We start from the raw sequence: 26,940 nt of genomic DNA, 5'->3' as shown, positions 1-26,940 counted from the left end.
TATCTAGCCGCAGTTAAGCATGCAGACTGTTGTCCTAGTCGGGGATACAAGTGCCCCCTTCTGGTCATCAGTGGGGGTGCCAAGTGTGAAGCCTCCATTTAATCTGACCATTATCGATCTACTAGAATACCACTTTAAGAAACCTGTGAGCTCCACAGAATTGCAATGATCATACTGATCCATAGAATAAAGTTGTATTGCACTGTAAACGTCCTCAAAATAAAAAGATACCCAAAAAACTATCAGAATTGGTTAAAGGGTTTTCTTTTTATAAAAATGGCTTTCAGTCCAATAAATTATAATTTTATTCTAAGAGCATTATTAATTCCATGGTACTGTGCATGTGAATATTGCATGTGCAGTCAAACGTTTTCAGAAATACAATTTGCCTTACAAACCCCACTGAAAAACTAAAAAAAAAAAAAACCCCAAAAACATACGATTATCTTGTTTGAGAAACTAAAGAAAAGTGACAGCTTTTGGAATGTGTAGATAAACCGGGCCTTGTGATTGGCTGTATGGTTAGAACATTGAAAATGGAGCTTGGTTTTGCACAGAATTAGTTGTGGAGAATGCAAATCCTAGGCAAATAGATCTACATCTAATGACTGATGGTCTTCTCTACTACTTGCTGCCACCTCCTAATGTAGGTCACAGATTTGAGCCAATATGATCGTCTTTGAGTTTTCTTCAGTAGAAGACCATTGTAAGGGTATATGCACATGTTAAAGGGAACCTGTCACCGTTTTTTTCGGCATATAAGCTGCGGCCACCACCAGTGGCATCTTATATACAGGATGTTAGAATGCTGTATATAAGAGCCTGGGCCGCTGTGTAGAACATAAAAAACACTTTATAATATTCACCTAAGGCTATGTGCGCACAGTGCGTTTTTCGCAGCGTTTTTGCACGTTTTTCGGGTGCGTTTTTGGCCTCAAAACTGCATGACTTTGGTTCCCCAGCAAAGTCTGAGTTTTCATTTTTGCTGACCGCACACAACTTTTTTTTTTTTCTAAGCTGCGTTTTTGAGCTTGAAAAAAAAAAATGGACATGTCAATTCTTTCCTGCGGTTTTCTGCGTTTTCCCCCCATGCAATGCATTGGAAAAATGCAGAAAAACTCAGAGATCAAAAACGCACCAAATCGCGGGAAAAACGCATTTTTTTTTACGCGTTTTTTCGACGCGGGTGCGTTTTTGTGCGTTTTTAGCGGCCAAAAATGCAGCATCAAAAAAACGCAGTGTGTGAACTTAGCCTTACAGTCGCTCTGCGGTGGAATTGAGTCAGATGGGGGTCTCTGTTATCCAGTGCCTGTGCCGCCTCTTTCGGACTTCTTCTGTTGCCGGGGTGCATGACGCGTCTGTCATCCACACTCTCTGGCGTTCAGGTCCTGAGCAGGGCAGATCAAAGTATTGTAGTGCGCCTGTGCGGGACCGGCGATTGTGTATGACGCAGGATGCATCATGCACACAGGCTTCATAAGCAGAAAGATGGCCGAAACAGGAAGCGCTGACATCAGACAACAGAGGCAACCATTTGGCCCAACTCCACTGCAGCGCGACCGTTAGGTAAGTATTATAAAGTGTTTATGTTCTACACAGTGGCCTGGGCTCTTATATATGGCATGTTAGATTGCTGTATATAAGAGCCCACTGGTGGTGGCTGCAGTTTATATGCCGAAAAAACGGTGACAGGTTCCCTTTAAGTATTTGGTCTAGAAATTTCTGCATCTCTTGGCAGGAAAAATGCAAAGGCAAAAGCATTTTCAGTGCAGTTTTTTGTTTTTTTTTCTTCATGCATTTTTGGTGCAGATTTTCCCCACTTATTAGTGTGAGTGAAAAATCTGCAGCTGAAGATTTAAATCTGCGCGGAGAAAATAAGCAACGTGTGCATGAGACTTCAGGATTCTTATACACTTTGCTGGAATCTGAAAATTGTGACATCTGTGCAGAAAAAAAATCAGCAAATCTGCAAAGTGTGCATAGGTCCTAATAGTTCAAACAATATTTATCACTGTGTCCAGTATACCTTACAGGGAATTCTAGTTTTGACTTGTCCAATATTACAGTAGCAGTGGATGAGCAGTAAAACACTTAATTTTCCCCAGGCTTTTGTTCAGTGATTCTGGTGTACTCGTTTTTATTTGTATGGCACACTTGGGACTTGGACGACTTTGAGCTGGCCGAAGATACGTCGTTCCTATGTTCTATAAAGACACACGGCAGGGCAATATTTTCCCTTTCTGCTTTCTGATCTCCATGCAGTAAATGGTTAGGTGACTTAAAGGAAGTCTGGTAGATCACTGCAAGCTGAGCTGGAAAGCTGGCAGTGTTTGTGGTATTAGTGTTTCCATAGTAACCACCTCTGAACGATAATGTTATTTTCAGCAAAATCACTACCTGCACAACCACTAATTAAAATGTTTGGATACTGCGCTAATGGTTGAAGAATGCCGTGTAATTCACTGTTGGGAGGGATATGCTTTATCAGAGGCTTTCAGCTGATACATGCTTATTTTTTCATGTACTGATTTTGTATTTTTCTTTTTCTAGGAGAACTACCTTTCAGATCCCACAAGTTTATGGAAAGGATACCCCCACACTTATTTTCCGTAAGCATCATCTCTTTTGTTGGAGTACATTTACAATGGCATTGGGAACGAGTGTGACTAGGTGCGCTCACTTCTCGAAAATCTGCCAGCGTCAACTCGCTGCCGATCACGAATGGGCAAAACGCTGGTTCATGGGGGAAGTTGTTTTTGAGCTTGTGTATTAGGCTCCTTTCACACCATTTTCTTCATCGTTCCTATGGGAGACCCAGACCATGGGTGTATAGCTTCTGCCTCCGGAGGACACACAAAGTACTACACTAAAAAGTGTAGCTCCTCCCTCCGAGCATATACACCCCCTGGATAACCAAATATAGCCAGTTCAATGCTTTGTGTTCAGGAGGCACACATCCACACATGCATTCTCATCTGATTTTTGATTTTAAAGAGTCTGAAGAAAAGCGGGTCCAAGCTGGACCCCCGGCATGTCCCTTCTCACCCCACTGTGTCGGCGGTGTTGTTAAGGTTGATTTCAAGGCTGGAGCCTTACATGCCGCGCTCCTTCACCATCCCTCGGGCTCTGGCTTGAAGTGGGAGCCAGCACGGTTCTCACTGCCTTGCAGGAGACCGGTCTCCATCCGCAGCCCTTTCAGGACCCTGCCGGACGGAGCACTCATCCCTCAGGGACTTGGCCCTGCGTCTCACAAGCTAAGTATTTGAGACGTTATTGTCAGGGGGTCCCTTGCATCTTTATTGTTGGGGAGAGTGTGTCAGTTTACTTTTGTGACATTTCCGGCCGGTTCTCTGGTTTTCACCTGAGAACCGCGCCGAGGGTGCCTGCGCGCCGGCCGAATTGTAAAATTTAGGCCCCGGCTTCGGCTGCGGCCTAGTTTTGTTTTCACTGCCCCTGCATGTCAGTCATGCAGAGGGACAGTGCGGCGCCGCCCACCGGCCGTTCGGCACAGGGGAGGACACTCCTCTCTGAAGAGATGTTTCCCTCCCCTGTATATCTCCTTGGCCCTCCGGTTCCCGCTCTTGGACTAAGCCCCTCCCCCCCTCCTCACTCCGGCGCCATTTTATCAGCGTTCTCACACTGATCGGCGCTGGCTGCTGCATCTCTGCAACCTGTCTGGGGGTCCGAGCTGTGGGATCCGGAGGGCACACAAACGGTCTGGTAAGCCACAACCCCTGGTTGTGGACCTTCTTATACACTCTCTGGGGGTCATTCTGAAGGAGTGTGTTCTTTACTGCAGAGCCCCCACCTCAGCAGCATGTCTCACACTAGGAGCAAGGCTGCAAGGCTGTACTCAATATGCACTGCATGTAAGCTCGTACTGCCTGAACCGAGCACATATCCACATTGTGATGCCTGCTCTAACATGGTGGTGCCTCAGCCTGGAGTCTCCCCAGTGGTCCCTCCGGGTGCTCCGGCCCCGGTGGCTGAACCCCCGGCTTGGGTAGAATCGTTTTCTAAGGCTATCTCCCAGTCCTTTGCCGACTCCATGGGAGAGTTGTCCCGGACTCTGCTGAGCATGCATCAGCCCCCTTCTCAGGGCGCCTCTGCTGCTTCGGCTCGCTCTGCAGAGCTCACAGAGGATTCTTCATCTGCTCCCAGACCCCGTCCTCCTAAAAGGAGACGCAGGGTCCCCTCTCCTTCCTCGTCCCGCGGCTCCGATTCACGAGCTGACTCGCAGGACGAGGAGGATGTCTTTACTGGGGGCTCGGACGCTACCTCCATGTGCCCCATTGATCTGACCGAGGGTGATGCAGATGTTAGTGATTTGATTGCGTCCATTAATTCTGTACTGGACCTCAATCCGCCAGTATCAGAGGAGCAACCCTCTCTGGCAGAAAAGCACCAGTTTACCTCGCCTAAGAGAACAAGGAGTGTGTTCTTTAACCACCCCAGTTTTCAGGCCACTGTGTCCAAGCCCAGAGCCTGTCCTGACAAACGCTTTCCTAAGCGTGGTTCTGATGACCGTTTTCCTTTTCCACCAGAGGTGGTCAAGGAGTGGGCTCTCTCACCAAAGGTAGACCCTCCGGTGTCTAGACTCTCAGCCCGGACAGTTGTATCTGTGGCTGATGGCACCTCACTTAAGGATCCCACTGACCGCCAGGTTGACCTCCTGGCCAAGTCTGTCTATGAGGCGGCAGGGGCCTCGTTCTCCCCATCCTTTGCAGCAGTGTGGGCTCTCAAAGCCATCTCTGCTTCCCTAGAGGAGATGCATTCCCTCACTAGGGACTCTATGCCTGAATTGGTTGCCTTAACTTCCCAGGCTTCAGCCTTTTCAGCCTACGCCATGTCTGCCATGCTGGAGGCTTCTCACCGCACTGCGGTGGCTTCCGCTAATTCCCTCGCTATCCGCAGGATCTTGTGGCTTCGAGAGTGGAAGGCAGATGCTTCTTTCAAAGAAGTACCTTGCTGGGCTCCCATTTGCTGGGTCCAGGCTGTTCGGTGAACAACTGGATGAAATTATTAAGGAGGCTACTGGCGGGAAGATTACTTCCTTGCCACAGACTAAAACCAGGAAACCTGTCCAGGGCAGGAACCAGTCGAGGTTTCGTTCCTTTCGTTCCTCTAACTGGTCGTCCTCTAAGCCCTCGGCCTCGTCCACTAACTCAGCCAAGGACCAGAAGCCCACCTGGTGCAAGAAGCCGCGTCCACAAGGGTCCGCAGGAGCTGCTGCCACCAAGGCAGCCTCCTCTTGACTATCTGGCCGAGCCAGCAACGTCCTTGGTCGGTGGCAGGCTCTCCCACTTTGGCGACGTGTGGTTTCAACACGTCTCCGATCAGTGGGTGCGGGATATCATCTCCCACGGCTACAGGATAGAATTCTCTTCCAGCCCGCCAAACAGATTTTTTCTGTCAACTCCTCCCTGCTCCAAGGCCGCCGCCTTCTCTCAGGCCGTGGCATCCTTGCAGGCCAACGGAGTAATTGTACCGGTTCCCGCCAGGGAACGGTTCAGAGGTTTCTACTCAAATCTCCTCCTAGTCCCCAAAAAGGACGGTTCCTTCCGGCTCATCCTGGATCTCAAGCTTCTCAACAAGCATGTTCAGGTGCGGAATTTTCGCATGGAGTCTCTGCGATCAGTCATTGCCTCAATGACCCAAGGAGATTTCCTGGCATCCATCGACATCAGAGATGCCTATCTGCATGTGCCAATTGCAGTTTCACACCAGCGTTGGCTACGTTTTGCAGTCGGAGAGGAACATTTCCAATTCGTGGCTCTCCCCTTCGGGTTAGCCACGGCCCCTCGAGTATTCACCAAGGTCATGGCAGCAGTGGTTGCGGTTTTGCACCTCCAGGGGTTGGCAGTGATTCCTTACCTGGACGACCTTCTTGTCAAGGCTTCATCCAGTGCAGACTGTCAGCGGAGTGTCTCGCTCACTCTCGCCACTCTTGTTCAATTCGGGTGGCTTGTCAATCTGCCCAAGTCCACTCTGACCCCGACCCAAAAACTCACGTACCTAGGGATGCAATTTGAGACTCTGCCGGCACTTGTCAAGCTGCCCTTAGTCAAACAGCAGTCCCTCCATCTGGCGGTGCGCTCTCTGCTGAGGCCCCGCCGTCATTCCATCAGGCACCTCATGCAGGTGCTGGGTCAGATGGTGGCGTCAATGGAAGCGGTTCCCTTTGCCCAGTTACATCTGCGTCCTCTGCAGCTGGACATTCTCCGCTGTTGGGACAAGCGGACTTCTTCCTTGCACAGGTTGGTGGCTCTGTCGCCACAGACCAGGAGCTCTCTTCAGTGGTGGCTTCGGCCCCTCTCTCTGTCTCAGGGATGCTCCTTCCTGACCCCGTCCTGGGTGATCCTCACCACGGATGCCAGTCTATCCGGCTGGGGAGCAGTATTTCTCCACCACCGAGCACAGGGCACTTGGACTCCGTCCGAATCAGTCCTCTCGATCAATGTGCTGGAAATCAGAGCTGTGCTCCTAGCTCTCGTAGCCTTTCACCACCTGTTGGCGGGCAAGCACATTCGAGTCCAGTCAGACAACGCGACAGCAGTTGCCTACATCAATCACCAGGGCGGGACTCGCAGCCGCCTGGCAATGTTGGAGGTTCAACGCATCCTTCAGTGGACGGAGGACTCCAAGTCCACCATATCCGCAGTCCACATCCCAGGCGTAGAAAACTGGGAGGCAGATTATCTCAGCCGTCAAACCGTGGACAGCGGCGAGTGGGCTCTGCATCCGGCTGTTTTCCGGTCGATCTGCCGCAAGTGGGGCACTCCGGAAGTGGATCTAATGGCATCCCGGCACAACAACAAGGTCCCAGTTTACGTGGCTCGCTCCCACGATCCTCAGGCCTTTGCAGCGGACGCGCTGGTTCAGGATTGGTCCCAGTTCCGTCTGTCTTACGTGTTTCCCCCTCTAGCTCTCTTGCCCAGAGTCCTGCGCAAGATCAGAATGGAGGGCCGTCGGGTCATACTCATTGCTCCAGACTGGCCCAGGCGAGCTTGGTACCCAGACCTGCTCCATCTGTCCGTAGAGGTGCCGTGGCATCTCCCGGACCGCCCAGACCTTCTCTCACAAGGTCCGTTTTTCCGCCAGAATTCTGCGGCTCTGTTTGACGGCGTGGCTCTTGAGTCCTGGATCTTGACGACTTCTGGTATCCCTCCTGAAGTCATCTCCACTATGACTCAGGCTCGGAAGTCTTCCTCGGCCAAAATTTATCACAGGACTTGGAGAATTTTCCTGTCCTGGTGTCGTTCTTCCGGCCATGCCCCTTGGCCTTTTTCCTTGCCGACCATCCTGTCCTTTCTACAGTCCGGTCTGCAGCTAGGACTATCCCTCAATTCCCTTAAGGGACAGGTCTCGGCCCTGTCAGTGTTGTTCCAGCGGCGTATCGCCCGAGTGGCTCAGGTGCGCACCTTCATGCAGGGCGCATCTCACATCGTTCCACCTTACCGGCGGCCTTTGGATCCCTGGGATATTAATCTGGTCCTCACGGCCTTACAGAAACCCCCCTTTGAGCCTCTTAGGGAGGTTTCTTTGTTTCGTCTTTCACAGAAAGTTGTCTTTCTGGTGGCCATAACTTCTCTCAGGAGAGTCTCTGATTTGGCTGCGCTCTCTTCGGAGTCACCTTTTTTGTTTTTTTATCAAGACAAGGTGGTTCTCCGTCCGACTCCGGACTTTCTCCCTAAGGTGGTGTCTCCTTTCCACCTTAACCAGGACATTTCATTGCCTTCCTTTTGTCTGGCTCCTGTTCATCGCTTTGAGAAAGCGTTGCATACTTTAGATCTGGTGCGGGCGCTCCGGATCTATGTGTCACGCACCGCTGTTCTTAGGCGGTGCACCTCTCTTTTTGTGCTGACCACAGGTCAGCGCAAGGGTCTCTCGGCTTCTAAACCGACCCTAGCTCGTTGGATTAGGTCGGCCATATCCGATGCCTACCAGTGTACTCAGGTGCCTCCCCCGCCGGGGATCAAGGCACACTCGACCAGAGCTGTCGGTGCCTCTTGGGCTTTCAGGCACCAGGCTACGGCTCAGCAGGTCTGTCAGGCTGCCACTTGGTCTAGTCTGCACACCTTTTCGAAGCACTACCAAGTGCATGCTCATGCTTCGGCAGATGCGAGCTTGGGCAGACGCATCCTTCAGGCGGCTGTCGCCCATTTGTGAAGTTAGGTTTCGCCTACTTCTCAGTTTTCTGTTTATTCCCACCCATGGACTGCTTTGAGACGTCCCATGGTCTGGGTCTCCCATAGGAACGATGAAGAAAAAGAGAATTTTGTTTACTTACCGTAAATTCTTTTTCTTATAGTTCCGTAATGGGAGACCCAGCACCCTCCCTGTTGCCTGTTGGCAGTTTCTTCTTCCGCGTGTTATCACCGGCTGTTGTTGTAGACAGAGGCTCCGGTTGTTCCGGTTCTTGCTCTATCTCTACTTGTGGGTGGCTATTCTCCTTCAGCTTTTGCACTAAACTGGCTATATTTGGTTATCCAGGGGGTGTATATGCTCGGAGGGAGGAGCTACACTTTTTAGTGTAGTACTTTGTGTGTCCTCCGGAGGCAGAAGCTATACACCCATGGTCTGGGTCTCCCATTACGGAACTATAAGAAAAAGAATTTACGGTAAGTAAACAAAATTCTCTTTTTTTTTTTTTGCCATCACTCACAATCCGTTTTCTCAACGGATCCATTGCAGATTGTGGCAAAACTGATACGAAGGATCCGTTTTTCGACGCATCCGACTAGCTGGGGGGCAAAATAATACTTGGAGCATGCTCAGTTAAAAAAAAAAAACGGAATCCATCGCCAGATTCTGTCATTTGACGGATCCTGCGCCCATAGGCTTCCATTCTACCAAACGAAGGATGGCAACAGATCCGTCGCTGTCCGTTTTTTCGACATACATAACACTGGACGTCGTCTCCGTCCGTTGGACAAACGATTTTCGACAGATCTGTCGAACGGATGAAATGTGAGGCCATCCATCGCAATCCGTCGCTAATGCAAGTCATTGAGGGAAAAAAAACTGATCCAGCGGCATCAGTCACTGGATCCGTTTTTTAAAAATTCGAATGATTGTGACTATTTGTGTCAGTATTGTCAACTGATGTGTGAAAGGGGCCTTAAAGGGAAGCTATTGTCAAAATATTCTATTGTTTTGAATCAGGTTTTTGTGTTAAACTACATTTATTTTTGCAGTGTTTTTAATTTCTATATCACAAGCTTTATTAAAAATAAATGTTGCTTCGATATTTTCACACGAGTCACTGAGGCTTTTTAAACTGTAACTTCCTGTTATTTCAGGAACTAACACATGTACAGTGAATAGACACAGTGGTCACTGCCAATGGTTCACTGTCCCTATCTTTTGTATTTAAAGGGGTTGTCCACTACTTGGACAACCCCTCCTCATTCCCCTTGTTTGCCCTCGTAAAAATAAACCTATACTGGCCTCCAGTGGGGCGCGGATCCAGTGATGTCTAAAGCAATGTTCCCAGGGCCCACATGACATTATGACATTTGGGCTCCGCGGCCAATCAGCACCCAGTGTCTGTCTCTCCACCTTCGAATGTTTGAGTAGGAAGTCAGTGCAGCGCTCACATCCTGCTCAAATGTCCGAGGCGTGGAGACAGACACCGGGCACTGATTGGTCTCTGTGCCTGCGTGTCATAATGTCACATGGGCTCTGGGAACGCGGGTTTAGACATTACTGGAACTGCGACTGCATCGGATTATAGTATAGGCTTATTTATTTTTACGGGAGAGTAGAGGGTGCCGAACTTTAAACATCAAACCTGTGTGTGCAAAGCTCATTCTGAAGGGATGGAAGCTGGGTCCATTGTAGGATCCTGTGTTATCAGCTTTGTATAGGGCTGTTACTTGTGGCTGTAATCCTGATTCAGATAAGAGTGAGCCTGCTGAAAAGTCTTCCTGAAAGAAGGACAAGTAGGGATCTTTATTGAAAGCCATTGTGGCCAGTGTGAAAAATGCAAAAATGTTGTTTTTTTTTTTTGTTTTTTTGTATGTATGCAACTTGATTTAACATTAGATAACTGTTTTGATGCTAGCGTTTCTTGGCAGCAAATTTGTCTTGTGTAATAGGTCCTGTTATCAATGGGGTTAGTTGTTTTTTTTTTTTTTTTTTTTGTCCCACCTATCATCCCTGAATGCAGGGAAATATCATTTTACATCTGTAAGGCCATGTTCACACAGTGCATCTTTATTGTGTTTTTGAGGTCACAGTGATGCACCTTAACCCCTTCACGACCATGGACGGATCTTTCCGTCATGGATCGTGTCCCGGTAAGCCCCGCCCCCTGCCGCGGGCAGGTGGCGTGGATCGGCACACATATCTGCTGTTTTCAACTGCTGACATGTGTGCCTACATGTTCCGAGTGGAATCGCATTCCACTCGGAACATTAACCCCTTAGATCTCGCTGCCAAAGTCTGGCAGCGAGATCTATATGCGCGCGGCCATGTTTTCTACTTGCCGCCGCCCCCTCCGGACGTCATGTGAGTGATCACATGACGTTCGGTGGTTGCCATCGTAGCACAGGGTCATGTGATGACGCCTGCTGGTAAGAAGTTTCACTTTCCTTTTTCCTCGGCACGGAGCAGAGGAAAAAAGAAAGTGACTATTTCTGCTGTTTACAGTGGTATAGCTGTGATCAGCAGATAGCGATGAGCGATCGGATTGCTGATCGCTATAGCCCCCTAGGGGGACTAGTAAAATAAAATAAAAAAAAGTAAAAAAAAGGTTTAAAAAATTAAAAAAAAAAACCTAAAAGTTCAAATCACCCCCCTTTCCCCCCATTGAAAATTAAAGGGTTAAAAAATAAATTTCTTCGGCGCTCTATTGGGAGACCCAGACGATTGGGTGTATAGCACTGCCTCCGGAGGCCACACAAAGCAATTACACTAAAAAGTGTAAGGCCCCTCCCCTTCTGGCTATACACCCCCAGTGGGATCACTGGCTCACCAGTTTTCTGCTTTGTGCGAAGGAGGTCAGACATCCACGCATAGCTCCACTGTTTGTAGTCAGCAGTAGCTGCTGGCTATATCGGATGGAAGAAAAGAGGGCCCATATGGGGCCCCCAGCATGCTCCCTTCTCACCCGCGGTGGTGCTTGTAAGGTTGAGGTACCTATTGCTGGTACAGAGGCTGGAGCCCACATGCTGTTTTCCTTCCACATCCCCTAGAGGGCTCTGTGGAAGTGGGATCTTGCCGGCCTCCAAGCCCTGGGGCCGGGCTCCATCCACAGACCCAGAGAACCTGCTGGATTTGGAGCGGGAGTGCCGTTCAGGGACAAGGCCCTGCAACTTTCAGGTACTCTGTGTCCCCGGCAGGCACGGACACTCTCAAGGCTTGCTGAGCGTTATAGTGCGCCGGGGACAGTAGCGCTGTGCGCTGGGGTTAGGTCACTGCAGCTTTGCTGAGTGACGTTACATGTTGGGAACTACTGCGCCGACCGCTCCTGGAGCGGCGGCGCAGCTGCGACTTGTGGTGCGCCGGGGACTTTGCGCCGACCGCGCTTTTACGGCGGCGGCGCTTCTAACTTTAGCCCCCGGCTTCTGCGGCCTAGCGCCGCTTCGTTCCCGCCCCCACCCTGTCAATCAGGGTAGGGGAGAGACGCTGCTCAATAGGCAGCGCCGAGGGCTGGAGCTTTATTTACATGCTCCAGCCCTCTCACTAGGCACAGTGGGAAGCAGGCTTCCCGCTCTTCGTCTGTATACGCCCAGGGCCCGCCCCCCCTCTCCTCAAGGACGCCGGCAGCCATTATACATGCGGTCTGGCTGGGGAAAGGCAGCAGGCTCTGGGAGACCCAGACTAAAGGGATTTCGGCGCCCACACACCCGCTCCTAAGCGGGCGGTAAGCAGCATTAGTGCTGGCCCCACTAGTGCCTCAGTGTTATATTAGTGTACTTTTTTCTTGGTACCATATATATATATATAGTTGCACTGTAAGGTCGCTTCTTGGCTGGACACCCTGTACTGCTCTGAGGAGGCAGCAACATGTCATCCGCAAAACGCAAGGGTGCCAAGGCACAGGCTGTGTACACTGTTTGTACTGCATGTGGGGCTAATCTACCAGCAGGCTCCAACGACTCTCATTGTGTGCAATGTTCAGTCCCAGTGGCACTTCGTCAGCCAGAGCCTATTGTGGTGGTAGCCCAGGCAGAGACGCCTGTGAACCCTGCCCCGGTGACGGGGACAGACTTTGCAGTTTTTGCTGATAAAATGTCTGTGACTATGGCAAAAATCCTGGAGACCTTGCAGTCCAGGCCAGTTGCTCAGACCATGGACACTGCTGTGTCTATGCTCTCCGGTCCCCCTCAGTTGGAACTAATCCGTACTTCAGGGGGGTCTCAAGCATCACAGGCTGAAGTCTCTGACTCAGATGACAGTCCCAGGCAGCCTAAGCGAGCTCGCTGGGAAAGACCCTCCACGTCTTCACACTGCTCAGGGTCTCAGCGACAAGAGTCTCTCTGTGATGAGACTGAGGACGGTGATCAGGATTCTAATCCTGAGGCCCCTCTCAATCTGGATGCTCCTGATGGTGACGCCATGGTTAATGACCTTATATCGGCAATTAATAGACTGTTGGATATTTCTCCCCCAGCCCCTTCTGCAGAGGAGGCAGCTGCACAGCAGGAGAAGTTCCATTTCCTATATCCCAAGCGTAAATTAAGTGCTTTTTTGGACCACTCTGACTTCAGAGAATCGATCCAGAAACACGACGCTCATCCAGACAAGCGTTTCTCTAAACGTTCTAAGGATACCCGTTATCCTTTTCCCTCTGAGGTGGCCAAACGCTGGACCCAGTGTCCAAAGGTGGATCCCCCAATTTCCAAGCTTGCGGCTAGATCCATAGTCGCAGTAGAGGATGGCGCTTCACTTAAAGATGCCAACGACAGACAGATGGACCTTTGGTTGAAATCTGTCTATGAATCTATCGGCGCGTCGTTTGCTCCAGCATTCGCGGCCGTGTGGGCACTCCAAGCTATTTCAGCTGGTTTAGCACAGGTGGATGCTTTCATACATCCAGCAGTGCCGCAAGTGGCGTCCCTAACTTCGCAAATGTCTGCGTTTGCGACCTATGCTATCAATGCCGTCCTAGAATCTACGAGCCGTACCGCTATGGCGTCCGCCAATTCTGTGGTTTTGCGCAGAGCCTTGTGGTTAAAGGACTGGAAAGCAGATGCTGGTTCCAAAAAATGCTTAACCAGCTTGCCATTATCTAGAGACAGACTGTTTGGTGAGCCATTGGCTGAAATCATAAAACAGTCCAAGGGTAAGGACTCTTCCTTACCACAGCCCAGAGCAAGTAAACCTCAACAGAAAAAGTGGCAGTCGAGGTTTCGGTCCTTTCGAGGCTCGGGCAAGGCCCAATTCTCCTCGTCCAAAAGGACTCAGAAAGAACAAGGGAGCTCAGATTCCTGGCGGGCTCACTCACGCCCCAGGAAAGCAAATGGAGGAACCGCTTCCAAAGCGGCTACCTCATGACTTTCGGCCTCCTCCCTCCGCATCCTCGGTCGGTGGCAGGCTCTCCCGCTTTTGCGACATTTGGCTGTCACAGGTCAAAGACCGGTGGGTAACAGACATTCTGTCTCGCGGGTACAGAATCGAGTTCAGTTCTCGGCCTCCACTTCGGTTCTTCAGAACCTCCCCACACCCCAACCGAGCAGATGCCCTGCTGCAGGCGGTGGACTCTCTAAGAGCAGAAGGAGTCGTGATCCCTGTCCCCCCTCAGGAACGGGGGCGAGGATTTTACTCCAATCTCTTTGTGGTTCCAAAAAAGGACGGCTCCTTCCGTCCTGTTCTGGACCTAAAACTGCTCAACAAGCATGTGAACGCCAGGCGGTTCCGGATGGAATCCCTCCGCTCAGTCATTGCCTCAATGTCTCAAGGAGATTTCCTAGCATCAATAGACATCAAAGATGCTTATCTCCACGTGCCGATTGCTACAGAGCACCAATGCTTTCTACGCTTCGTGATAGGAGACGACCATCTTCAGTTCGTAGCTCTGCCATTTGGTCTGGCGACAGCCCCTCGGGTGTTCACCAAGATCATGGCGGCAGTGGTAGCAGTCTTGCACTCTCACGGACACTCTGTGATCCCTTACTTGGACGATCTACTGGTCAAGGCACCCTCTCAAGAGGCATGCCAACTCAGCCTGAAGGTTGCACTGGAGACTCTCCAGGCGTTCGGGTGGATCATCAACTTCCCAAAGTCAAATCTGTCACCGACCCAATCACTAACGTATCTTGGCATGGAGTTTCATACTCTCTCAGCGATAGTGAAGCTTCCGCTGGACAAGCAGCGGTCTCTACAGACTGGGGTGCAGGCTCTCCTTCAAAGTCAGCCGCACTCCTTAAGACGCCTCATGCACTTCCTCGGGAAGATGGTGGCGGCAATAGAGGCGGTTCCGTTTGCGCAGTTTCATCTGCGTCCACTTCAATGGGACATTCTCCGCCAATTGGACGGGAAGTCAACATCCCTGGACAGGAAAGTCTCCCTTTCCCAGACGGCCAAAGACTCTCTGCAGTGGTGGCTTCTTCCCACCTCATTATCACAGGGAAGATCCTTCCTACCACCGTCTTGGGCGGTGGTCACGACAGACGCGAGTCTGTCAGGGTGGGGAGCAGTCTTTCTCCACCACAGGGCTCGGGGTACGTGGTCTCAGCAGGAGTCCACCCTTCAGATCAATGTTCTGGAAATCAGAGCAGTGTATCTTGCCCTACTAGCCTTCCAGCAGTGGCTGGAAGGAAGGCAGATCCGAATTCAGTCGGACAACTCCACAGCGGTGGCATACATCAACCACCAAGGGGGGACACGCAGTCGGCAAGCCTTCCAGGAAGTCCGGCGGATTCTGATGTGGGTGGAAGCCACAGCCTCCACCATATCCGCGGTTCACATCCCCGGCGTAGAAAACTGGGAAGCAGACTTCCTCAGTCGCCAGGGCATGGACGCAGGGGAATGGTCCCTTCACCCAGACGTGTTTCAGGAAATCTGTCGCCGCTGGGGGGTGCCGGACGTCGACCTAATGGCGTCACGGCACAACAACAAGGTCCCAACCTTCATGGCACGGTCTCGCGATCAAAGAGCGCTGGCGGCAGACGCCCTAGTGCAAGATTGGTCGCAGTTCCGGCTCCCTTATGTGTTTCCACCTCTGGCACTCTTGCCCAGAGTGCTACGCAAGATCAGATCCGATTGCAGCCGCGTCATACTTGTCGCCCCAGACTGGCCGAGGAGGGCGTGGTATCCGGATCTGTGGCAGCTCACGGTCGGCCAACCGTGGGCACTCCCAGACCGACCAGACTTACTGTCCCAAGGGCCGTTTTTCCATCGGAATTCTGCGGCCCTGAACCTGACTGTGTGGCCATTGAGTCCTGGATCCTAACGTCTTCAGGATTGTCCCAAGGGGTCGTTGCCACCATGAGACAGGCTAGGAAGCCCACGTCCGCTAAGATCTACCACAGAACGTGGAGGATATTTTTATCCTGGTGCTCTGCTCAGGGAGTGTCTCCCTGGCCATTTGCATTGCCTACCTTTCTTTCTTTCCTGCAATCTGGGTTAGAAAAAGGTTTGTCGCTCGGCTCCCTTAAAGGTCAGGTCTCGGCGCTATCCGTCTTTTTTCAGAGGCGTTTGGCACGCCTTCCTAAGGTGCGCACGTTCCTACAGGGGGTTTGCCATATCGTACCCCCGTACAAGCGGCCGTTAGATCCATGGGATCTGAACAGGGTACTAGTTGCCCTCCAGAAGCCGCCCTTCGAGCCTCTGAAGGAGGTTTCACTTTCTAGACTATCACAGAAAGTGGCTTTTCTGGTAGCGATCACATCTCTTCGGAGAGTGTCTGAGCTGGCAGCACTATCATCCAAGGCTCCCTTCCTGGTCTTCCACCAGGACAAGGTTGTGCTGCGCCCTATTCAGGAGTTTCTCCCGAAGGTGGTATCCTCTTTTCATCTTAATCAGGATATCTCTTTGCCTTCGTTTTGTCCTCATGCAGTTCATCGGTATGAGAAGGATTTACATTTGTTAGATCTGGTGAGAGCACTCAGAATCTACATTTCCCGCACGGCGCCCTTGCGCCGTTCGGATGCACTCTTTGTCCTTGTCGCTGGTAAGCGCAAAGGGTCGCAGGCTTCTAAGGCCACCCTGGCTCGATGGATCAAAGAACCAATTCTTGAAGCCTACCGTTCTGCTGGGCTTCCGGTTCCATCAGGGCTGAAGGCCCATTCTACCAGAGCCGTGGGTGCATCCTGGGCATTACGACACCAGGCTACGGCTCAACAGGTGTGCCAGGCAGCTACCTGGTCGAGTCTGCACACTTTCACCAAACATTATCAGGTGCATACCTATGCTTCGGCGGACGCCAGCCTAGGTAGATGAGTCCTGCAGGCGGCAGTTGCCTCCCCGTAGGGGAGGGCTGTCTTGCAGCTCTAACATGAGGTATTTCTTTACCCACCCAGGGACAGCTTTTGGACGTCCCAATCGTCTGGGTCTCCCAATAGAGCGCCGAAGAAGAAGGGAATTTTGTTACTTACCGTAAATTCCTTTTCTTCTAGCTCTTATTGGGAGACCCAGCACCCGCCCTGTTGTCCTTCGGGATTGTTGGTTTGTTTGCGGGTACACATGTTGTTCATGTTGAACGGTTTTCAGTTCTCCGATGTTACTCGGAGAGAATTTGTTTAAACCAGTTATTGGCTTTCCTCCTTCTTGCTTTTGCACTAAAACTGGTGAGCCAGTGATCCCACTGGGGGTGTATAGCCAGAAGGGGAGGGGCCTTACACTTTTTAGTGTAATTGCTTTGTGTGGCCTCCGGAGGCAGTGCTATACACCCAATCGTCTGGGTCTCCCAATAAGAGCTAGAAGAAAAGGAATTTACGGTAAGTAACAAAATTCCCTTCATACACATATTTGGTATCGCCGCGTTCAGAATTGCCCGATCTATCAAAATATAAAATCAATTAATCTGATTGGTAAACGGCGTAGTGGCAAAAAAATTCCAAACTCCAAAATTACGTTTTTACGGTCGCCGCAAGTTTTACGCAAAATGCAATAACAGGCGATCAAAACGTAGCATCTGCGCAAAAATGCTACCATTAGAAACATCAGCTCGAGGCGCAAAAAATAAGCCGTCACTGAGCCATAGATCCCAAAATATGAAAACTCTACGGGTTTCGGAAAATGGCGCAAAACGTACGCCACCTTTTATTGGACAAGCTTGTGAATTTTTTTAACCCCTTAGATACAAGTAAACCTATACATGTTTGGTGTCTACAAACTCGCACCGACCTCAGGCATCATACCCACACATCAGTTTTACCATATAGTGAACACCGTGAATAAAAGATCCCAAAAACTATTGTGCCATCACACTTTTTTTGCTATTTTTCCACACTAGGAATTTTTTTGCTGCTTTCCAGTACACCATATGGTAAAACGTATGGTTTCATTTAAAAGTACAACTTGTCCCGCAAAAAACAAGCCCTCATATGGCAAGATTGACGGAAAAATAAAAAAGTTATGGCTTTCGGAAGAAGGGGAGCAAAAAACAAAAACGGAAAGTGCCCCGGGGCTGAAGGGGTTAATGCATGCAATTCCTTCCCCTCTCAGCAAAGTCAGAGATTTCTGTTTTGCTGTCCACACTACATCTTCTTTTTTTTGGCTGCATCTTTGTTGCGTTTTTGAAGATGCAGCATGTCAATTCCTTTTGCGTTCTTCCAGGGTTTTTGAGCCCTTCCAGTCAATAGATTTGACTTAAAAAAAACAAAACACATTTGGTTAAAACCTCATGCGTTTTTGATGCGGTTTTGCCACGGGTGCGGTTTTGGGGCCAAAATCGCTGCATCTTTGTGGTTAGAAAAGATGCAGTGTGTAAACCTACCCATACAATACAGGCTGGATGATATTAACCCCTTCACGACCGCGGGCAGTAAAATTACGTCCTATTTTAACGTGACTTAACGACCAGGGACGTAATTTTACTGCCTAAACTTCATTTGATTGCCGTGGCCATAGCAACGGCTTTCAAATGATGTCCCCTGCTGTTTCTTACAGCAGGGGACCTTTGCTTGACCCCAGGGGGGGCGGCATCGCCACCCCCTATCGACGATCGATGTGATTGGCTGTTCAAATCTGAACCGCCAACCACATCGATCGCACTAATTTCGGCAAAAATAATGCCCGAATTAGTGCGATCCTGTGAGATCCAGCTATGAGATGCCGCAGCTGCTGCAGCATATCATAGGTGGACCTCAAACATGTCTCCCCCAGCCCCTGCAGCACTGATTGGAGCGATCGTGCTATGACGCGCAATCGCTCCAATCAGTGTGCAGTGGGGCGGTGTGATTTGCCGGTGGCCGCCCTCCCCAGGCCTGTGCTGGCCTGCGAGCCCTCCCCCAACATGTCTGCAGCGTGCAGTGGCTGGTACTTGTGGTACCACGCCACCGCCGCTGCTGCCGCCGCCGCCGCCCTAGCTGTCACCGCTGCTGCACGTGAGTACTGTGCTCACTTTGCAGCCAGCCCGTGCGCGCTCCCGTGGTGCCCCTGCGCGCTCCCGTGGTGCCCCTGCGCGCTGCCATGGTAGCCCCTGCCGTGCCCCCCCGCGATCTGCTCCCCCCAACCCCCCCCCCCCCCCCCGACATCCCGATCTGCTCCCCCCGCGATCTGACTGCCTCCCCCATTATCTCTGTTCTGCAGCTCCCTCTCCGGTCTCCCCCTCTGCTCTACCCCCTCCCCCTCTGCTTCCCCCCCCCTCTCTGCTCTCACCCCCCCCCTCTCCCCCTCTGCTCTCCCCCGACGTCCTCTTACCTGTCTTCACCGGCCTGATCACATCTGCGTCCATCGCTGGGTCCTTCCTGGGCATTCTGCTGATCTGCCTGCTGCTCCTGTAAAGCTGTCCATCTCTCTGCCATCTATTCCTCTGCAGCTCTTCTGGTCAGTGATCCTCCTGCTAGTCCTCTGGGTACTGTGAGTATAACTTTTTTTTTTTCCGTATCCCCTGTCCATTTTTACACCTCATCTGTCCGTGCGTCCCGCCAAGCGCTGATCAGGGATGCAGATAACGGATCGGCATCCCTTCTCAATTTTTGGCGTGACTTTTTTTTTTCCGTATCCCCGACGCTTTTTGTATCGCATCCGTCCGTGCGTCCCGCCAAGCGCTGATCAGGGATGCACATAACGGATCGGCATCCATGGTCAATTTTTGGCGTGACTTTTTTTTTTTTACGTATCCCCGACGCTTTTTTTTATCGCATCCGACCGTGCGTCCTGCAGCGGCCGATCAGTGCACTGCGTCTGTGCGTTTGAAAAGTCAAATGGCGCTCCTTCTCTTCTGAGCCCCGCCATGCGCCCAAACAATTACTTTCCACCACATATGAGGTATCTGCGTACTCAGGAGAAAATGCACAATACATTTTATGGTGCATTTTTTCCTGATAGCCTTGTGAAAAAAAAAGCTACCTAGTTGAAGCAACCGTTTTGTGGTAAAAAAAAAATTTTTTCTTTTCACGGCTCAACGCTATAAACTTCTGTGAAGCCCCCAAGGGGTTCAAAGTGCTCACCAAACATCTAGAAAAATTATTTGAGGGCTCTAGTTTCCAAAATGGGGTGACTTGTGGGGGAGCTCCATTGTTTAGGCACCTCAGGGGGTCTTCATACCCCACATGGCGTCCGCTAATGAGTGCAGCTAATTTTGCATTCAAAAATTCAAATGGCGCTCCTTGCCTTCCGAGCACTGCCGTGTGTCCAAAGATTTGATTTCCACCACATATGAGGTATCTGCGTATTCAGGAGAAAATGCACAATACATTTTGTGGTGCATTTTTCTTTTTCGCTCCTAATTGGGAGACCCAGACAGTGGGTGTATAGCTACTGCCTCTGGAGGCCGCACAAAGAACTACACTTAAAAGTGTAAGGCCCCTCCCCTTCTGGCTATACACCCTCCCGTAGGAGTACGGATTCCTCAGTTTTAGCTTTGTGCGCAGGAGGTCAGACACGCACGCATAGCTCCATTGTTTTTAGTCAGCAGCAGCTGCTGACTATGTCGGATGGAAGAAAAGAGGGCCCATACAGGGCTCCCAGCATGCTCCCTTCTCACCCCACTGTATGTCGGAGGTGTTTGTAAGGTTGAGGTACCCATTGCGGGTACGGCGGCAGGAGCCCACATGCTGATTCCTTCCCCATCCCTTTTTACAGGGCTCTGGGTGAAGTGGGATTTACTGGTCTCCAGGCACTGAGACCGTGCTCCATCTACAGCCCCTGGAGAAGATGCTGGATGGAGCGGAGTACATCAGGGACATGGCCCTGCTTCCTCAAGGTACTCTGTGTCCCCGTGCATTTGGCGCTCACACCGCAGCATGCTGGGTGTTGTAGTGCGCCGGGGACATCAGCGCTGCGGCGCTTGTGCCATGGCCTCATTCAGCTTCGCTGAAGCAGGCACACTTCTGGGAATCGGTCGCGCCGGCCGCTGGGACTGCGGCGCGGCTGGCACTTGTGGTGCGCCGGGGACTTCAGCGCGGGCCGCGCTTTTACGGCGGCCGCGCTGATAACTCGAGTCCCCGGCTTTTGCGGCCTGCTTCCGTTCGTTCCCGCCCCCAGACCTGCCAGTCAGGAGAGGGGCGGGACGCTGGTCAGTGCATCAGCGCCGAGGGCTGGAGTCGTTTTTGCATACTCCAGCCCTCACAATAGGCACAGAGGGGACACTGTTTCCCGCACTTTTGTTTAGGAACTCCCACGGACCGCCCCTCTCCACAGACGCCGGCAGCCATTCCTGCTGACACGCTGAGCTGCAGAGGGGAGCCGGGGAGACCCAGACAAGGAATTCTGCGCCTCTTACCCGCTATTCAGCGGGCGGTAAGCAGCCCTCAGGGCTCACCCCCTCTTGTGCCAGTAGTATTCTTAGTATTTTGTTTCTACAAATACTTTGTATTGCATAGCGCTGGTCGCCCTTTGGCTATAGACTCTCTCACATTGCAGAGAGCCAGCAGCATGTCGTCCGTAAAACGCAAGGGTGCCAAGGCACAGACATTATATGCTCCCTGCGGACCCCCATTGTGTGCAGTGCTCGGCCCCTGCGGCGCTTGCACAGTCGGGACCTCTGCTGGACGTGACCCAGGGTGTACCACCTGTGAATGCTGTCCAGGTGACAGGAACTGAGTTTGCAGCTTTTGCTGACAGAATGTCTCTCACTATGTCACAAATTCTTGACACATTGCGAGCTAGGCCTGTACTTCAGGCCACGGACACTGTGCAATCATTGCCCCCTGGTCCCCCTCAGCTGAATTACCTCCAAGCTCCGGGACGGGCACATACACCTCAGGGTGAAGACTCTGACTCGGACGATGGCCCCGGGCAGCCTAAGCGGGCTCGCTATGACGGGCCTTCACATTCATCTCAATGGTCAGGATCCCAGCGAGATGAATCTATGGGTGATGAGGCGGACGTAACTGATCAGGATTCTGATCCTGGGACCGCTCTCAATCTAGATACACCAGATGGTGACGCCATAGTTAATGATCTTATATTTAACATCAATAAGATGTTAAATATTTCCCCACCAGCTCCTCTTGTAGAGGAGTCAGCTTCGCAGCACGAGAGAATCCATTTCAGATACCCTAAGCGTACATTAAGCACTTTTCTGGACCACGCTGACTTTAGAGACGCAATCCAGAAACCCCACGCTTATCCTGAAAGGCGTTTTTCTAAACGGCTTAAAGATACACGCTATCCTTTTCCCCCTGAGGTGGTCAAGGGTTGGACCCAGTGTCCAAAAGTGGATCCTCCAATTTCCAGGCTTGCAGCTAGATCCTTGGTTGCAGTTGAGGATGGAGCGGCACTTAAAGATGCCACTGACAGGCAGATGGAGCTCTGGCTGAAATCCATCTATGAAGCGATTGGAGCGTCGTTAGCGCCATCTTTTGCGGCCGTATGGGCACTCCAAGCTATCTCAGCCGGGCTTGCGCAAGTCGACTCAGTCACACGTGCATTTGCCCTGCAGGTAGCACCATTGACCTCGCAAATGGCGGCATTTGCGTCGTACGCGATTAATGCTGTTCTTGACGCTACAAGCCGCACGGCAGTGGCGTCAGCCAACTCCGTTGTTTTGCGTAGGGCCCTGTGGTTGAGACATTGGAAAGCAGATTCTCATTCCAAGAAGTGCTTAACCAATTTGCCTTTTTCTCGTGACCGATTGTTTGGAGAGCGTTTGGATGAAATCATCAAACACTCCAAGGGTAAGGACTCATCCTTACCGCAACACAGACAAAACAAACCCCAACAGAGGAAGGGTCAGTCTGGTTATCGGTCCTTTCGAGGACCGGGCAGGTCCCAATTCGCCTCGTCAAAAAAGACTCAAAAAGACCAGAGACGCTCAGATTCTTGGAGGTCTCAGTCACGCCCAAAAAGGACAGCCGGAGGAACCGTTGCCAAGACGGCGTCCTCCTGACTTGCAGTCTCCGATTCCCACACCCGCGGTCGGTGGGAGGCTTTCCCACTTTGGCGACATTTGGCTGTCACGCGTCAAAGACCGTTGGGTGAGGGATATTCTGTCTCACGGGTACAGGATAGAGTTCAGTTCTCGTCCGCCAACTCGTTTCTTCAGAACTTCTCCACCACCAGACCGAGCCGATGCTCTGTTGCAGGCGGTGGCCGCTCTAAAGGCGGAAGGAGTGGTGACCTCCGTCCCTCTTCAGGAACAAGGTCACGGTTTTTACTCCAATCTGTTTGTGGTCCAAAAAAAAAAGGACGGATCGTATCGACCCGTCCTGGATCTAAAGTTGCTCAACAGACACGTAAAAGTCAGGAGGTTCCGGATGGAATCCCTACGCTCCGTCATAGCCTCAATGTCTCAAGGAGATTTTCTAGCATCAATAGATATCAAAGATGCGTATCTCCACGTGCCGATTGCACCAGAGCATCAGCGTTTCCTACGCTTCGTCATACACGACGAACACCTGCAGTTCGTAGCGTTACCTTTCGGTCTGGCAACAGCCCCCCGGGTCTTCACCAAAGTCATGGCAGCAGTAGTAGCTGTTCTGCACTCGCAGGGTCACTCGGTCATCCCGTATCTAGACGACCTGCTTATAAAGGCACCCTCTCAAGAGGCATGCCAGCACAGTCTGAAGGTGGCACTAGACACTCTCCAGAGTTTCGGGTGGATTATCAACTTTCCAAAGTCTCATCTAACCCCGACCCAATCTCTGACTTATCTTGGCATGGAGTTTCATACTCTCTCAGCGATAGTGAAGCTTCCACTGGACAAGCAGTGCTCGCTACGGACTGGAGTGCAATCTCTCCTTCAGAGCCAGTCGCACTCACTGAGGCGCCTCATGCATTTCCTAGGAAAGATGGTAGCAGCAATGGAGGCAGTCCCGTTCGCGCAGTTTCATCTGCGCCCTCTACAATGGGACATTCTACGCCACCTCATTGTCACAGGGAAAGTCGTTCCTTCCCCCGTCCTGGGCAGTGGTCACGACGGATGCGAGCCTATCAGGGTGGGGAGCGGTGTTTCTCCACCACAGGGCTCAGGGGACGTGGACTCAGGAAGAGTCCACCCTGCAGATCAATGTTCTGGAAATCAGAGCAATCTATCTTGCCCTGCGAGCCTTCCAACAATGGCTGGAAGGCAAGCAGATTCGGATTCAGTCGGACAATTCCACGGCGGTGGCGTACATCAACCACCAAGGGGGAACACGCAGTCGCCAAGCTTTTCAAGAAGTCTAGCGGATTTTGACGTGGGTGGAAAGCAGAGCGTCCACCATATCCGCAGTTCACATCCCAGGCGTGGAAAACTGGGAAGCAGACTTTCTCAGTCGCCAGGGCATGGACGCAGGAGAATGGTCCCTTCACCCGGACGTGTTTCAGCAGATCTGTTGCCGCTGGGGGACGCCGGACGTCGATCTGATGGCGTCACGGCACAACAACAAGGTCCCAGTTTTCATGGCACGGTCTCACGATCACCGAGCACTGGCGGCAGACGCCTTGGTTCAGGATTGGTCGCAATTCCGACTCCCCTATGTGTTCCCACCTCTAGCATTGTTACCCAGAGTTCTCCGGAAAATCAGGTCCGACTGCCATCGAGCCATACTCGTCGCTCCAGATTGGCCAAGAAGGTCGTGGTACCCGGATCTGTGGCATCTCACGGTAGGCCAACCGTGGACACTACCAGACCGTCCAGATTTGCTGTCTCAAGGGCCGTTTTTCCATCTGAATTCTGCGGCCCTGAACCTGACTGTGTGGCCATTGAGTCCTGGATCCTAGCGGCCTCAGGTTTATCTCATGAAGTTGTTGCCACAATGAGACAGGCTAGAAAACCATCCTCAGCTAAGATCTATCACAGGACGTGGAAGATATTCTTAGCGTGGTGCTTGGCTCAAGGGTTTTCTCCCTGGCCATTTGCATTGCCAATTTTTCTTTCCTTCCTGCAGTCTGGGTTGGAAAAAGGTTTGTCGCTTAGCTCTCTTAAGGGTCAAGTCTCCGCGCTATCCGTATTCTTTCAGAAGCGCTTGGCACGACTTTCTAAAGTACGCACGTTTCTCCAAGGAGTTTGTCATATCGTTCCTCCTTACAGACGGCCATTGGAACCCTGGGATCTGAACAAGGTTCTCATTGCTCTCCAGAAGCCGCCTTTCGAGCCTTTGAAAGAGGTTTCCCTTTCTCGGCTTTCACAAAAGGTAGTTTTTCTTGTGGCGGTCACGTCTCTTCGAAGAGTGTCCGAGCTAGCGGCGTTATCTTGCAAATCTCCCTTCCGGGTGTTTCACCAAGACAAGGTAGTACTGCGTCCAATTCCAGAGTTTTCTCCCAAGGTGGTTTCTTCCTTTCATCTCAATCAGGATATCACTTTGCCATCTTTGTGTCCGCATCCAGTTCACCAATTTGAAAAGGGTTTACATCTGTTGGACCTGGTGAGAGCACTCAGGATTTACATTTCTCGCACGGCGTCTCTACGCCGTTCTGATGCGCTCTTTGTCCTAGTCGCTGGTCAGCATAAGGGATCGCAAGCTTCCAAATCCACCCTGGCGCGGTGGATCAAGGAACCAATTCTTCACACATACCGTTCTGCTGGGCTTCCGATTCCATCTGGACTGAAGGCCCATTCTACCAGAGCCGTGGGTGCGTCCTGGGCATTGCGGCATCAGGCTACGGCTCAGCAAGTGTGCCAGGCGGCTACCTGGTCGAGTCTGCACACGTTTACCAAACACTATCAAGTGCATACCTACGCTTCGGCAGATGCCAGCCTAGGTAGACAGGTCCTTCAGGCGGCGGTGGCCCACCTGTAGGAAGAGGCTGTCTGACAGCCCGTTCATGTGGTATCTTTTTACCCACCCAGGGACTGCTTTTGGACGTCCCACTGTCTGGGTCTCCCAATTAGGAGCGAAAAAGAAGGGAATTTTGTTTACTTACCGTAAATTCCTTTTCTTCTAGCTCCAATTGGGAGACCCAGCACCCGCCCTATTTGTTCTTAGGGTTTCGTTTTTCGGGTGCACGTGTTGTTCATGTTGTTTCTTAAGTTCTCCGATCTTGTTATCGGATTGAATTTGTTTTTGAAACTGTTATTGGCTTTCCTCCTTCTTGCTTTGGTACTAAAACTGAGGAATCCGTACTCCTACGGGAGGGTGTATAGCCAGAAGGGGAGGGGCCTTACACTTTTAAGTGTAGTTCTTTGTGCGGCCTCCAGAGGCAGTAGCTATACACCCACTGTCTGGGTCTCCCAATTGGAGCTAGAAGAAAAGGAATTTACGGTAAGTAAACAAAATTCCCTTCTTTCCTGTTACCCTTGTGAAAAAAAAAGCTACCTAGTTGAAGCAACCGTTTTGTTGTAAAAAAAATTTTTTTTCTTTTCACGGCTCAACGCTATAAACTTCTGTGAAGCCCCCAGGTGTTCAAAGTGCTCACCAAACATCTAGAACAATTATTTGAGGGCTCTAGTTTCCAAAATGGGGTCACTTGTGGGGGAGCTCCATTGTTTAGGCACCTCAGGGGGTCTTCAAACCCGACATGGCGTCCGCTAACAGGTGCAGCTAATTTTGCACTCAAAAATTCAAATGGCGCTCCTTGCCTTCCGAGCACTGCTGTGTGTCCAAACATTTGATTTCCACCACATATGAGGTATCTGCGTACTCAGGAGAAAATGCGCAATACATTTTATGGTGCATTTTTTCCTGTTACCCTTGTGAAAAAAAAGCTACCTAGTTGAAGCAACCGTTTTGTTGTAAAAAAAAATTTTTTTCTTTTCACGGCTCAACGCTATAAACTTCTTTGAAGCCCCCAGGGGTTCAAAGTGCTCACCAAACATCTAGAAAAATTATTTGAGGGCTCTAGTTTCCAAAATGGGGTCACTTGTGGGGGAGCTCCATTGGTTAGGCACCTCAGGGGGTCTTCAAACCCGACATGGCGTCCGCTAATGAGTGCAGCTAATTTTGCGTTCAAAAATTCAAATGGCGCTCCTTCCCTTCCGAGCTCTGCCGTGCGCCCAAACAATTGATTTTTACCACATATGGGGTATCAGCGTACTCAGGAGAACATGCACAATAAATTGTATTGTGCACTTTCTCTTTTCTCCCTTGTAAAAATGAAAATTTTATGGCTAAAGTAACATTTTTGTGTTAAAAAGTAAAATTTTCATTTTTTCCTTCCACATTGGTTTGGTTCCTGTGAAGCACCTAAAGGGTTAATAAACTTATTGGATGTGGTTTTGAGCAGTGTGAGGGGTGCAGTTTTTAGAATGGGGTCACTTTTGGGTATTTTCTGTCACCTAGGCCTCTCAAAGTCACCTCAAATGTAATGTGGTCCCTAAAAAAAATTATTTTGTAAATTTTGTTGGAAAAATGAGAATTTGCTGATGACCTTTGACCCCTTCTAACTTCCTAACGGAAAAAAAATTTGTTTCGAAAATTGCGCTGATGTAAAGTACACAAGTGGGAAATGTTATTTAGTAAC

General features: G+C 50.9%; 1 protein-coding gene across 1 annotated transcript in view; it reads left to right on the top strand.

Annotated features, from left to right (window-relative positions):
- TRAM1 (translocation associated membrane protein 1) overlaps window positions 1-26,940 on the top strand; it is a 56,090-nt gene that overhangs the window by 16,280 nt on the left and 12,870 nt on the right. Inside the window, exon 5 of the mRNA XM_075316316.1 lies at window positions 2,551-2,609. Coding sequence (XP_075172431.1) covers window positions 2,551-2,609 — 59 coding nt within the window. The remainder of the gene's footprint in view (window positions 1-2,550; window positions 2,610-26,940) is intronic.

The sequence above is a fragment of the Anomaloglossus baeobatrachus genome, chromosome 6, assembly GCF_048569485.1.
Source record: "Anomaloglossus baeobatrachus isolate aAnoBae1 chromosome 6, aAnoBae1.hap1, whole genome shotgun sequence".
NCBI lineage: Eukaryota > Metazoa > Chordata > Amphibia > Anura > Aromobatidae > Anomaloglossus > Anomaloglossus baeobatrachus.
Note: the sequence above shows the minus strand (reverse complement) of the source record. Positions and strands in the feature narration are given on the sequence as shown.